At 48.0% G+C, this 13,197-nt stretch overlaps 1 protein-coding gene across 2 annotated transcripts in view; it reads left to right on the top strand.

Annotated features, from left to right (window-relative positions):
* Positions 1 to 13,197, top strand: part of PSME4 (proteasome activator subunit 4) — a 219,507-nt gene that overhangs the window by 171,289 nt on the left and 35,021 nt on the right. For both annotated transcript variants that reach the window (XM_073553924.1, XM_073553925.1), the window contains 2 exons: positions 5,050 to 5,116; positions 8,001 to 8,126. In XM_073553924.1, coding sequence (XP_073410025.1) covers positions 5,050 to 5,116; positions 8,001 to 8,126 — 193 coding nt within the window. The remainder of the gene's footprint in view (positions 1 to 5,049; positions 5,117 to 8,000; positions 8,127 to 13,197) is intronic.

Below are 13,197 nucleotides of genomic sequence, written 5' to 3' on the forward strand. Positions count from 1 at the left end.
TTTTGAAGCTTCAGGAACAGCGTTTTTTCCATTTTTCGTGGCAATTTGGGTCACTAAGGCAATGGCCGCTTGGGCAGAAGTATGGATTACTTCCTTCCAGGGCACCAATCTTCCTCAGGAGGCAACCACTGTCACCAGGCAGATAATTCACGCAGCGGACTTTGTAGTAAACGCTTCTTTTGATGCCGTCAATTGCGCGGCTCAAACTGCCGCTAATGCGATCTCCATTAGAAGAGCCCTATAGCTCCGCGGCTGGCGGGTGGATGCCACATCTCAAAGATCGTTGACTTCTCTCCCTTTTCAAACGGGTCATCTTTTTGGAGAGAAACTGGACCAGCTCATTTCTGATACTACCAGGGGAAAAAGTAAATTCCTTCCTCAACAAAAGGCTGTTCGGCCGTTTCGCAACCAACAGCCAACGCGTTTTCAATCTTCTCGCAACAATTCCGGTTGGTGTTCCTCTACCGGATCACGTCGGTCCCCGCGTGGAGACAGAGGCTCCCAGGTCTCATACAGACCTAACCACTCTTGGAAACCCAGGCCTAGGGCTTCTGGATCTAGTGGAGCCAGATCTCATAGATCTACCCAATGACTTGTTGCGGTATCCGGCAGACACTGACAAAGTTGGCGGTTGCCTACTTTCCTTCAGCCACACCTGGCTCGCAGTCGTCCACGACAAGTGGGTCAGGGAGCTGGTGTCCTCCGGATACAAGATAGAATTTTCTTCTCCCGCTCCAACTCTGTTTTTTCCTTTCCTCTCCCCCCAAGAAAAAGACAAGAGCCTTCCTTCGGGTTTTTCAAGCTCTTCTAAGGGACAGAGTCATCATTCCAGTCCCTCATCAGGAGAGGTTCAGGGGATTTTATTCAAATCTTTGTGGTTCCAAAAAAAAAGGACGGGACGATGCGACCCATTCTGGATCTCAAACTGTTAAATCAGTTTGTCAAGGTACGGTGATTCCGAATAGAATCTCTCCGATCAGTTGTCGCTTCCACCAGCAGTTCCTGCGTTTTGCAATTCACGAGGAACACTTCCAGTTCGTTGCCTTGCCCTTCGGACTCGCCACCGATCCCAGGGTCTTTACCAAGGTCAAGGCGGCTGTCATGGCCATTCTCCACTCTCGGGGAGTGGTGGTGTTACTGTATCTGGACGACTTGCTCATCAAGGGTCCGTCCCTTCCAGCCTGCGAGAAATCTGTGGATAGAACAGTAAATAAACTCTCGCCTGGAGTGGAAGATAAACTTTGAAAAGGATTTCCTTTTTAGGAATGATCTTGGACACTTCCCGCGGGTTGGTCATTCTCCCTCCAGAAAAGACCCAAGCCTTACAACAAACCGACCGGTTTCTCACGCCATTAGTTTCAGCATGAAAGTTCTCGGAAAGATGGTGGCAGCGATGGAAGCAGTTCCATTTGCACAGTTCCACCTCCGTCCCTTACAACATGTGTTGCTGTTAGCTTGGGACAAGATCCCGTTCTCCCTGGACCATTGGATCCTTCTGTCCCTGCAGGTCAGGCAAGCCCTCAGGTGGTGGACACTGAGGTCCTCCCTGAATCAAGGGAGGTCTTTTCTCCCAGTAAAATATTTGGTAGTAACCACCGACGCAAGTCTTCTCGGCTGGGGTGCGGTCTTTCATCGCCACACGACACAGGGTCGTTAGTTAACCCGAGAGTCACGTCTCCCCATCAACATTTTGGAGATACGAGCGATCAGATTAGCTCTGCGGCGTTTCCACCATCTCCTCGCAGGTCACCCCGGCCATCAGGATCCAATCCGGCAACGCCACTGCTGTAGCGTATATCAACCGTCAGGGAGGTACCTGGAGCAGGATGGCTATGTACGAAGTGAGTCACATCCTCCATTGGGCCGAGACTAACCATTCGCCCATCTCAGCAATCCACATCCCGGGCGTAGAAAATTGGGCGGCAGATTTTCTCAGTCGCCAAGGCATTGCCTCGGGAGAGTGGTCTCTTCATCTGGAAGTCTTTCAGCAGATTTGTCATCGTTGGGGGGTCTCCAGATGTGGATGTCATGGCCTCAAGACTAAACAACAAGGTTCCTCGGTTCATTGCCCGATCCATGCGCCATTGGAGCGGACGCCCTAGTTCTGCCATGGCACCGGTTCCGGCTCCTGTACATCTCCCCCCTCTTCCCTTGCTTCTGAGGGTCATCAGGAAGATCAGAGCAGAGGGAGTACCAGTGATCCTAGTCACGGCAGATTTGCTGCGCCGAGCATGGTATGCAGAACTAATACAACTAGTCGCCGACGTCCTCTGGCGACTTCCAGATCGCATGGAGCTACTCTCGCAGGGCCAGATTTACCACCAGAACTCTGGAGCTCTGTCTTTCACGGCATGGCGGTTGAATCCTGGATTTTAGCACAGGCTGGGTTCTCTCACGACGTGATTTCCACCATGATTAGTGCTAGGAAGCTTGTGCCATGAGCATCTATCACCGCACCTGGAAATCCTTTTCGTGGTGCAAGGATCATGGTTGATCACCTCTGGTGTTTTTCCATTCAGACCGTATTGGAATTCCTTCAATCCGGATTAAAATCAGGCCTGTGCAGGATGTGCCACTGACCGTCCTCTCTTGGAAGGTGGTCTTTCTAGTGGCAATTATGTCAATCAGACGAGTTTTGGAATTGGCAGCCCTGTCCTGCCATTCTCCGTTCCTGAATTTTCATCAGGACAAGGTAGTTCTCAGGATGTTCCCGTCCTTCCTGCCCAAGGTCGTCTCCTCTTTCCATCTCAACGAGGAAATTGTTTTGCCTTCCTTTTGTCTGACGCCAGTCCATCACATTGGGAAAACCCTCCACACCCTAGATGTGGTTAGGCCGCTGAGACGGTACATCTCGCGGACGGCTCCCTTCCACAAGTCAGATGCCCTGTTCATGCTTCCAGAGGGACATAGGAAGTGTCTAGCCGCGTCAAAAGCAACGCTAGCCAGGTGGATTTGCTTGGCGATTCAGGAATCCTACCGTGTCAGGAATGCGCCTGTCCCAGCCGGGATTAAGGCGCACTCTACCTGGTCAGTGGTGCCTCTTAGGCCATTCGTCACCAGGCCTCGGCAGAACAGGTCTGCAAGGCTGCGACTTGGTCCAGTCTGCATACATTTACAAAACATTACCAAATTCATTCTCAGGCCTGTCCGCAAGGCTGCGACTTGGTCCAGCCTGCATAACTTTACAAACATTGCCTAATTCATTCTCAGGCCTCTGCGGATGCAGCTCTCGGCAGACGCAGCCTGCAATTGGCAGTACCTCAGTGTTGATTCAGTGGTACATGGGGTATTAGCAGATGTATGCTCCCCACCCAGGGACTGCTTTAGGATGTCCCACTGTCTGTGTCCCCCAATGAGGCGTAGGAGAAATAGGGATTTTTGTGTACTCACCGTAAAATCCTTTTCTCCCAGCCAATCATTGGGGGACACAGCACCCACCCTGTTTAGCCTATTGGCTCACTGTAGCATTCTTAGGTTTTGACATAGTTATGGTTATTGTTGACTGTTTATGCTCCTACTGCTTTTTTCACCGACCTGGAGAAATCTCAGCCAGCGAGAGGGTGTATACTGCAGGGGAGGAGCTAACTTTTTTTTTTTCTGGTTTACTTAGTGTCCTCCTAGTGGCCAGCAGCATAACACCCACTGTCTCTGTGTCCCCCAATGATTGGCTCGGAGAAAACGATTTTACCGTGTGAACACAAAAATCCCTATTGTCTGATAATATACATTACAAAGTTTCTTTTCATGTGTACGATTTGATTTATGAAATCAAATTTAAAACTGCAGTTAAAAGGGAACTCTGCTTTTACTCTAAGATGTATTCCCCCATAAATAGTTAACAGGTTATTCCCATCTTCTTAAATGGGTATTGTCAGATCATTCTTAAAAATACAAGCAATTTACTGCTTATTAGAATCTGCAGCCACTGTTGCTAGACAACATAACATGCTCTCTGCTTGCTAGCTCTCTGCTTGCTAGCTCTCTGCTTGCTAGCTCTCTGCTCGCTAGCTCTCTGCTCGCTAGCTCTCTGCTCGCTAGCTCTCTGCTCGCTAGCTCTCTGCTCGCTAGCTCTCTGCTCGCTAGCTCTCTGCTCGCTAGCTCTCTGCTCGCTAGCTCTCTGCTCGCTAGCTCTCTTCTATTGAGCTTGTATGTGCTGCGGTGAAGCTGGCCAGGATTGCTGGAGCGCACTGTTACCTACTTATCCACACCTGCTTCAGCACAGTGCTTACAAGCTAGACTGTGGTGGTGGTCGGTCTCCAGAGCAACAAGCTCTAAATAAAAGTTAATATCTCAAAACCTGCTATAATAAGCAGTAGATTACAAAAGTGCCTGTTTTTACAAACACTATTCGAAATATCCATCTATAAAGATGTGAGTAACCCTTTAAGATGGAGTCCGTCATAGTGTAAAGGGGTTTTCTGGGCCTTAAGGTTAATTTAGAGAGGCCGAGGGCAGATCGGATATATACTAGTCGCAATGGTCTCATTTAATTTTTTTTTTTACTATGGCCGAGAATTACTGATAGGAACAGAACGATTGCTAATATTACCATTCTGCCCATATACAGCATCATTTTATCTGCGGCACATGTTCATGTAGGGCAAGGTGCTGCCAATAACATTGATTTTTATGCCAGCACGGGCAATCAAATAACCTGATTCAAGCCTTTTTGTTGGGTTATGGCTGGCACATTTACATGGATCAATGTCTCGTTCACGGATTCTCAGTCCTGCTGAATGCATCACTAGGGTAGACCCTTAGTCGCCGCTCTGTACTTATCAATAGCTGCTTGTGGTGTTGCAGCTGAGTTTAGCTATAATGAACTTTAATACCCAGCGCAGCCACAACCAAAAGTGCAGAGCTTTGCCTGGTAAACTATGACGAGAGTGCGGCACTTCAGTACGCATGTGATAAACGTGTTATTGATCTATCCTCGGGTTAGGCAATACTTTTTGTTGCTCTGGACAACCCCTTTAGCGAGTACCAAATTCCCTATTGTCTGCTTTGTCAATATGTATTCCAGTCTTTCACACTTCTTTATTTATCCAGAACCTTGTTGGTGTATGCACCTGCGGAACAGCCAACACTTGGAAGACCTAGAGAGGCAATGTCAGAAGTAAGTAACATGTAATAAAGCACTAGTGTGCTGGAGATTGAGCAACGTTAGGTTTATGGTTTTACGTGCTGCCCAGAGCTCGACACTTTATCAGCCGTGTCAATGTTACATGCTATCTTCTGAGATTGGTTCATTTAATTTCAACATAGGAGGAGACGTAAGCTACTACATCCATTCCCTTCCACCCCGGCCAGAGAGGCAGATGCATAGACTGCAAGATACAACTAGAATAACAAAGTAAAAAAAAAACCTAAAAAAAAAGGTCCTGTGATTACAGCAGCATTGTAAAGAAAAAGCAGAAAGGGCGATCCATGATCCTACACTACAAAATCATCTTTACTATAGAGCATCACGTCGGACAAAACAAAACCAATATAAAGGCAGAAGTCATGGATAACTAACGGAATGCCTGCACCTTGGGAAGTGCAGAACCCTGAACCCACTCACCTCAACGCATATATTATGGTGACTGAAGACACACAATATCCAGTGATCACTGTGTAACATAAGCAGCACACAAAACTAGAAAAGATGTACAAGATGGACCACAAATGGAAATAGAAATGATGTACAAAGCAACTTTAAGCGAAGGGTCATCAGTTAAAATGAGGGACAGACGCATTACGTGTTCTGCCAAGATCCGAGGCTTCATATCCTGGTTGTAATTTGCTTGATTATTTTTTTTACTACTTTTTCGTGGTCCATCTTGTACATTTTTTTTTTTTTTTTTTGCTTGGTATGCTTTGTTAGCATTATACAGTTATGGTGGGTTCTCAGTCTTTGTATTATATGTGCTTCTGGGGGTGACAGAGTGGCAGCCAGTGACTGAGCACTGCACCTCCGCTCGGGTAGACGGGTTTGCCAGCTCAGGCGTTGCGCTAACTGGTTGGCAGCCATGCTGTCAGCGGGAGAGTCTCCGTGCAGGACCCATTGAAAGTGAGTAAAGTAAAGCATGCTTTGGTTTTTGACCAACTGCTCCCATGGGCCAAGATTTTCTGAGAAGGGACAACCCCTTTAACTTCTCTTTTTATAATAACTTTCTGGGTTCAGATCTCGGTGTAATGGCTTTTGCCTATTAACCCCTTCATGACCTTTGGCTTACCTAGTACGTCTTGGTTGGTAAGTGCTTACCAACCTTGGATGTACTGGGTAAGTCATAACTAAAATGCAGCACTGCGACCGTAACTGCATTAAGGTGCCTTCTGAGACAGCAGGACCCATGGTTTCGTCATAATGAGGGATTTTGAAGCCCCCCCCACTCCGCAATTACGATTGCTGTCATTGGTTGTTCAATTCTGAACAGCCTATCACCACGTTTTCAGTGTAAAACTGCCTGATCATAGGCTGTTTGAAAATTGTCTGAAATTGCCATGTAATAAATTGCCTGAAGCACTGATGTCCAGCCTATGTTTGGTGCTGTAAGAGCACCGATCATAGGCTGGAGCCTAGCGACCATGGCATTACCAGGCCCAGCCCTCATCGATACGATCAGACAATGACGTCTATCGCACCAATCAGAGTGTACAGAGGTGATCTGACCTCGATATAACTGCACTTCCTCCTTCTACCCTCAGACATGTGCAGGGCGATCATATTGTCATTATGTCACGCTGTGCTGTGCCTTGTGGTGCCACAGACTGTCATCACTTATGCTGGTGTTCCAGTGATTCCTGAAAGAAGACATTCCTGCTATGAGCATGATCCCCAGCTTTTTCCTAACCCACCCCAATCACCTTTTCCCTCACTTTTCCCCATAATTCCCTCTCCCTAACCCCATCCCCTTTCTGAGGCCAAGTGCTGGTCAGTACTTGATTTCTTGATTTTTGGCAGACTTTTTTTTTGTTGTTTTTTTTGTTTGTGCGTCCTGCAGCTGCCGAGCTCTGAAAAGTGATGCAAATCACTTGTCAATTTCAGTGCTTGCTGTTTTCTAGGGCCTTTTTATTTTTTTTTTTTTTTTTTTAGTCCCTGTCAATCCCCCCTCCCCCCTTCTCCTTGTTTACACCACCTCTGTGTGCGTGTCCTGCAAGCCATCGAGCGCTGATCAGTGACACAAATTACTGATCGGCACTGGTTCTCGCTGTTTTCCAGGAGTTATTTTTTCCTCCTAACTAATTTAAAATTACAGCACCGATTTTAATGGGGAAAAATGTGTTGGTGATGTACATTGCATCACTAACAATGCACTGGGGAGACTTCACATGCTACAAAGGACATGACAGGTTCCCTTAAATATTTAGTTGCACACCCTTTGGAATAAATAAGTGCAATCAATCATTTCCTATAACAATCGGCAAGCTTCTTACACATTTCACCTGTGCATCTATAGTCCGAAAAGTCCTGTAATCAGCGGTTAAAATGAACCAGCGTTCACTTCACCATCCCTGATGATTATCGTTCACTATGGTCACAATCTGCCAATTCTCATTAATTGCATTGGGGAGACGCTGCCTTTTTATACATAGAGGATCTAATATGTACTCACAAGCCAGTTTATAGAGACTTCCCCACGCTGCTGTATACAAACACACAGGTTCTGGACCTTTCCTGCCACCTATCTGTTCTGGCTGCTGCTCAGTGAATAACTGCTGAGAATATGGAAGGATTAGTGAGCATGTGTGTCCCCACCAGCTTCCGGCTCAGGAGGTGGATATGCACATTAATATCACACTTTAAACACCAGATGGCGCCATACTATGTAAGTAGATAAAGTAGCTGTACAATAGATGAATATAAAGGGTAAATAGCAGTGATTATTTCAGGATCCACACAATAAAGAGAAAAATGCTCCTGTCACTGTAAACGTAAATGGTGGCATGCGTGGTTTTATGCTTTTTTTTTTATGCCATGTAAAAATAACTTGTATTTCTTTTCTTCCTTATTATAGGCAGAACAGATCGTATATGATCACTTCACTGACGAAAAATTCATTGAGCAGCTGATTAAATTTCTCTCTTTAGAAGATCGAAAAGGGAAGGATAAATTTAACCCTCGCAGATTTTGCCTTTTTAAGGTAAAATGAATTGCAGTTAGTTGCATTGTTCTAGGAAATAGAAATGTTTCAAGTATTTTTCCACGTAGTGTGATTTATTCCACTGGCTGTTATCCATGTGATTGTACGTGTTCTTCACAGGCTGTGTTATGGACAGATCAGATAAAACGTAACCTATTTGGCTTATAAATAAATTCTGTATTACTTAAAGGGATTGTCCGGGCTAATGATATTTGATGTGACCCTTGCCCCCTCTTAATACCCTGCCTACTTCACTACCACCAGCATTGATTATCTGTTTTCTGACACCGAAACAGGAACTGAGCTGCCATTCTCCACAGCGGCCGCTAGTGCAAAAAACTGACTACTTTATTCCTCTGATGGCAGAGCCACCAAGATTTCCCTAAGCAAAGTCACTGTCAGAAAAAAATCGTCTGTCCTCTTCCTGAGACAGCTTAGCCGACCATTTTGCTGGCGTTTTTTCCCGCCAGTATCTTTTCTATATGTTTGAACTATAAGGGTATGTTTCCACAGTCAGGAAACGCTGCGGGTTTGACGCTGCGTACTGCCACAGCGTCAAACACGAAGCGTCCAGATGTTACAGCATAGTGGAGGGGATTTCATGAAATCCCATCTCCACTATGCGTCCATAGACGCAGGTGGCAGACCTGTGTAAACGGACATGCGACGCGTCTTTCCAGACCGCAGCATGTCTATTTACGATGCGGAGACGCTCCGTTCCCACAGCGTAAATTTCCCATAGACCATCATTAGATGCAGTAAAACTGCATCTAATGATTAGTCACGTGTAATAACTGCGTAAACGCAGCTTACTGTGCATGTGTACTAATTTAAATAAGGTCTTTCCTCCTCCCACCGCCGGAAGTCCCTGTCCACTGCAGCTTTCACGATAACTTAGCTTACTGCGAGAACTGCCATGTTACCACGAGAACTGCCGTGCACGTGACCGGGGGTTATGTCCGGTCACTAGGCTAGTTCTCGCGGTCAGCTGACCGTGAGAACTACAGTGTAGGTGACTGCTGGAGATCTCCGGTGGTCATCTACAAGCTCTATCGGATGTCATGCATCCAGATGTAGCAGAGCTGGACTCGTCGTGGGACACTCGTTAAGGGCTACTTTGGACAGTAAGTATTTGTTTTTATTTACTTTCCTCTGTCGCCTCATTGGGGGACACAGAATCATGGGTGTTATGCTGCTGTCCACTAGGAGGCGACACTATGCATAATGTGAAAAAGATTAACTATGGCTCCTCCTCTGCGTCAGCCTTCTCCAGTTTTTGCTTAGTGTCGCATAGGAGGCACACCTAAAGAATTTTTTTCTCTTTTTCACCACCCGTAGGCGGACGACTTCTACTCTTTCAGCAAGTCTGGCTGCCTATTACAGAAGACAGGTGGGTCAGGGAAATAGTGTCTTCCGGATACAAAATAGAGTTCACTTCCAGTCCACCGAACCGTTTCTTCCTCTGTTCCACCAAAACCGCCAGAAAAGGCTCGTGCTTTCCACCAAGCGGTTTCCTCTATCCTTCAAGTAGGTGTCGTAGTACCGGTTCCCGCGGCCGAACGTTTCCGAGGGTTCTAGTCCAATCTATTCGTAGTACCCAAAAAAGGAGGCAGCGTCCGGCCCATACTAGACCTAAAACAACTCAACAAGTATGTACGAGTTCGTCATTTTCGCATGGAGTCCCTTCGGTCCATCATTGCGTCCATGGAGCAAGGACAATATCTCGCCTCCATAGACATACAGGACGCGTACCTGCATATACCGATTGCTCCCGCCCATCAGAGATTTCTCAGGTTCGCAATCGACCAGGACCACTACCAGTTCGTGGCTCTCCCGTTCGGACTCGCCATGACTCCCAGAACAATTACCAAGGTCATGGCTGCCACCATGGACGTTCTACACTCCAGAGGCATAGTAGTCGTTCCATACCTGGACGACCTTCTCATCAAGGCTTCCACCTTCAAGGACTGCGAGGTCAGCGTCTCAATCACAATCGACACTCTGAGTCGCCTGGGCTGGTTAGTCAACTTACAAAAGTCATCGACTACCCCGAGTCACTCTCTGACCTTCCTGGGGATGCTATTCGACACCTCCAGGGGTCTGGTGCTCCTTCCCAGGTACAAGGCACTGGCTCTCCGTCTAGGAGTTCGCATACTACTCCGCAATCCCCCCCCCCCGATCTCTCCGGTTTGCCATGAGAGTCCTCGGCAGGATGGCAGCAGCAATGGAGGCGGTACCATTTGCCCAGTTTCACCTCAGGCCTCTTCAACTAGCCATTCTCAAGTCCTGGGACAGGAATCCTTTCTCCCTCGACAGGGAGATCCGGCTAACATCGGCAACCAGGAGGTCCCTGCACTGGTGGCTCAAGCCAACCTCACTGGCAACGGGAAAATTCTTTCTCTCAGGTCAATGGTAGGTCCTGACCACCGACGCGAGCCTGGCAGGTTGGCGTGCGGTGCACCTACATCACAGGGCAAGTGGTCACCAGTGGAAGCGAACATGCCCATCGACGCCTTGGAAATTCGGGCCATCTTCCTGGCATTGATAGCCTTTCGTCACTTACTGGCAGCCTCTCATATCGGAGTACAGTCGCACAAAGCCACTGCAGTGGCATATGTGAACCACCAAGGCGGGACCCGCAGTACCCAGGCAATGAGAGAAGTGGCACATATCCTCCATTGGGCGGAAGACACGAGGTCGGTACTCTCTGTGGTCCACATTCCGGCTGTGGACAACTGGGAAGCCGACTTCCTAAGCAGACAAGGCATGGACTCGGGAGAGTTGTCTCTCCATCCCGAAATCTTTTGACACATCTGCCATCACTGGGGGACCCCGGACGTGGACCTAATGGCATCCCATCTCAATGCCAAGGTCTCCAACTTCATGGCCAGGACACGCGATCCGCGGTCGCTCGCAGCAGATGCCCTGGTTCAGGACTGGACCCAGTTCCAGCTTCTGTACATCTTTCCACCTCTCCCCCTGATATCCAGAGTCGTGAGGAAGATCAAACCCGAGGGCGTTCCAACCATCCTGATCGCGCCAGACTGGCCCAGACGTACATGGTACGCCGACGTCGTACAACTTACAGCAGACGCCCCCTGGCGTCTCCCCGACCATCCCGATCTTCTGTCACACGGCCCGTTCTACCACCAGAACTCAGGGGCTCTCAATTTGACGGTGTGGCCCTTGAGACTCTAACCCAGGCAGGACTCTCAACGGACGTCATTAGAACCATGATCAGGGCACGGAAGCCAGCCTCCGCCAAGATTTATTACCGTACCTGAAGAGCTTTCTTCACCTGGTGCGAATCTCGCGGCCAGATTCCACCCCCTTATTCCCTCCCAAAAGTCCTTGGCTTTCTCCAATTGGGCCTGCACGCCAGGCTATCCCTGGGCTCGCTTAAGAGCCAGGTGTCAGCGCTCTTGGTGCTTTTTCAGAGGCGCATCGCTAATAAGCCACAAGTAAGGACCTTTCTCCAGGGGGTTTCCCAATTGGTTCCCCCTACAGACGTCCACTGGAAACATGGGACCTCAACCTGGTCCTGACAGTATTGCAGGCAGCACCTTTCGAACCCCTGAAGGAAGTCCCACTCCGCATTCTATCGCAGAAGGTGGTTTTTCTGGTGGCAATCACCTCGCTTCACAGGGTGTCTGAATTGTCAACACTCTTCTGCAGACGGCCCTTCCTAGCCTTTCACCAGGACAAGGTGGTTCTCCGTACAGTCCCATCCTTCCTTCCGAAGGTTGTGTCCAACTTCCACCTCAATGAGGAAATTTCACTGCCATCCCTTTTCCCGGTTCCGGTTCATAGAGTGGAGAAGGCTCTGCATACGCTTGACCTCGTCAGGGCATTTCGTATATACGTGTCTAGGACTGCACCCTTCCGGAAGTCTGATTCCCTTTTCCTTCCGGAAGGCGTTCGCAAGGGTTTGCCGGCTTCCAAAGCTACCCTTGCCAGGTGGATCAAGTCCACCATACAAGAGAGTTACCACCTCAACAATTCTCCCCTTCCGGTCAGTATCACGGCACACTCTACGTGGGCGGTAGGGGCCTCCTGGGCCATTCGGCACCAGGCTTCAGCACAACAGGTGTGTAAGGTGGCACTTGGACTAGTTTACACACGTTTACGAAACACTACAGAGTTCATACCCAGTCCTCAGCGGATGTGAGCCTGGGTAGATGGATTCTGCAGGCGGCAGTGCCCCAAGTTTAGGGACCTGTCTGCACAATATTCGTCCATTGCTTCCTACCCAGGGACTGCTTTGGGACGTCCCATGGTTCTGTGTCCCCTAATGAGGCGTCAGAGTAAAGGAGATTTTTGTGTACTCACCGTAAAATCTTTCTCTTAGCCTCTAATTGGGGGACACAGCTCCCACCCTGTTGCCCTTACGGGCCGTTGTTACGGTTCAGTTCTCATATTCTTTGAGCTCGTACAGAGTGGCCTTCTTACAGGCATGGTTATGTTTATGTTCCTCCTAATGCTTTTGCACAAAACTGGAGAAGGCTGATGCCGTCCAGGGGTGTATACTGCAGAGGAGGAGCCATAGTTAATCTTTTTCAGATTATGCATAGTGTCTCCTCCTAGTGGACAGCAGCATAACACCCATGGTTCTGTGTCCCCCAATTAGAGGCTAAGAGAAAGATTTTATGGTGAATACACAAAAATCTCCTTTTTTTTTTTCAGGATATCAATGGCTTCGGGGAATTAGGTGTAAAATAAAATGGCAAAACGGTGTGGTGTTTTATTTCATTAAAACACTTCTTTCTGGCTGTGTTTTTTTTATTTATTTATTATTTTTTTTAACCCTTTACATACTATAGGATTAGTAATGGATAGGTATCTTATTGATGCCTCTCCATTACTAACCGGGCTTGATGTGACCTTACATTGAAAGGTGACATTAACCCCTTATTACCCTATATGCCACTGCTACACGGCAGTGTGAAGAGAGGCTAAGTGCTGGAATTGGAGCATCTTACAGATGTGCCATTTCTAGGGTGGCTGTGTGCTGGTGTTTGGAACCGGGGGGCGATATCCATGGCCCCTTCCTAGGCTATGAATATCCGCCCAC

Source organism: Dendrobates tinctorius, unplaced genomic scaffold (assembly GCF_039654945.1).
Source record: "Dendrobates tinctorius isolate UK_male_01 unplaced genomic scaffold, ASM3965494v1 ptg000203l, whole genome shotgun sequence".
Taxonomy (NCBI): Eukaryota; Metazoa; Chordata; class Amphibia; order Anura; family Dendrobatidae; genus Dendrobates; species Dendrobates tinctorius.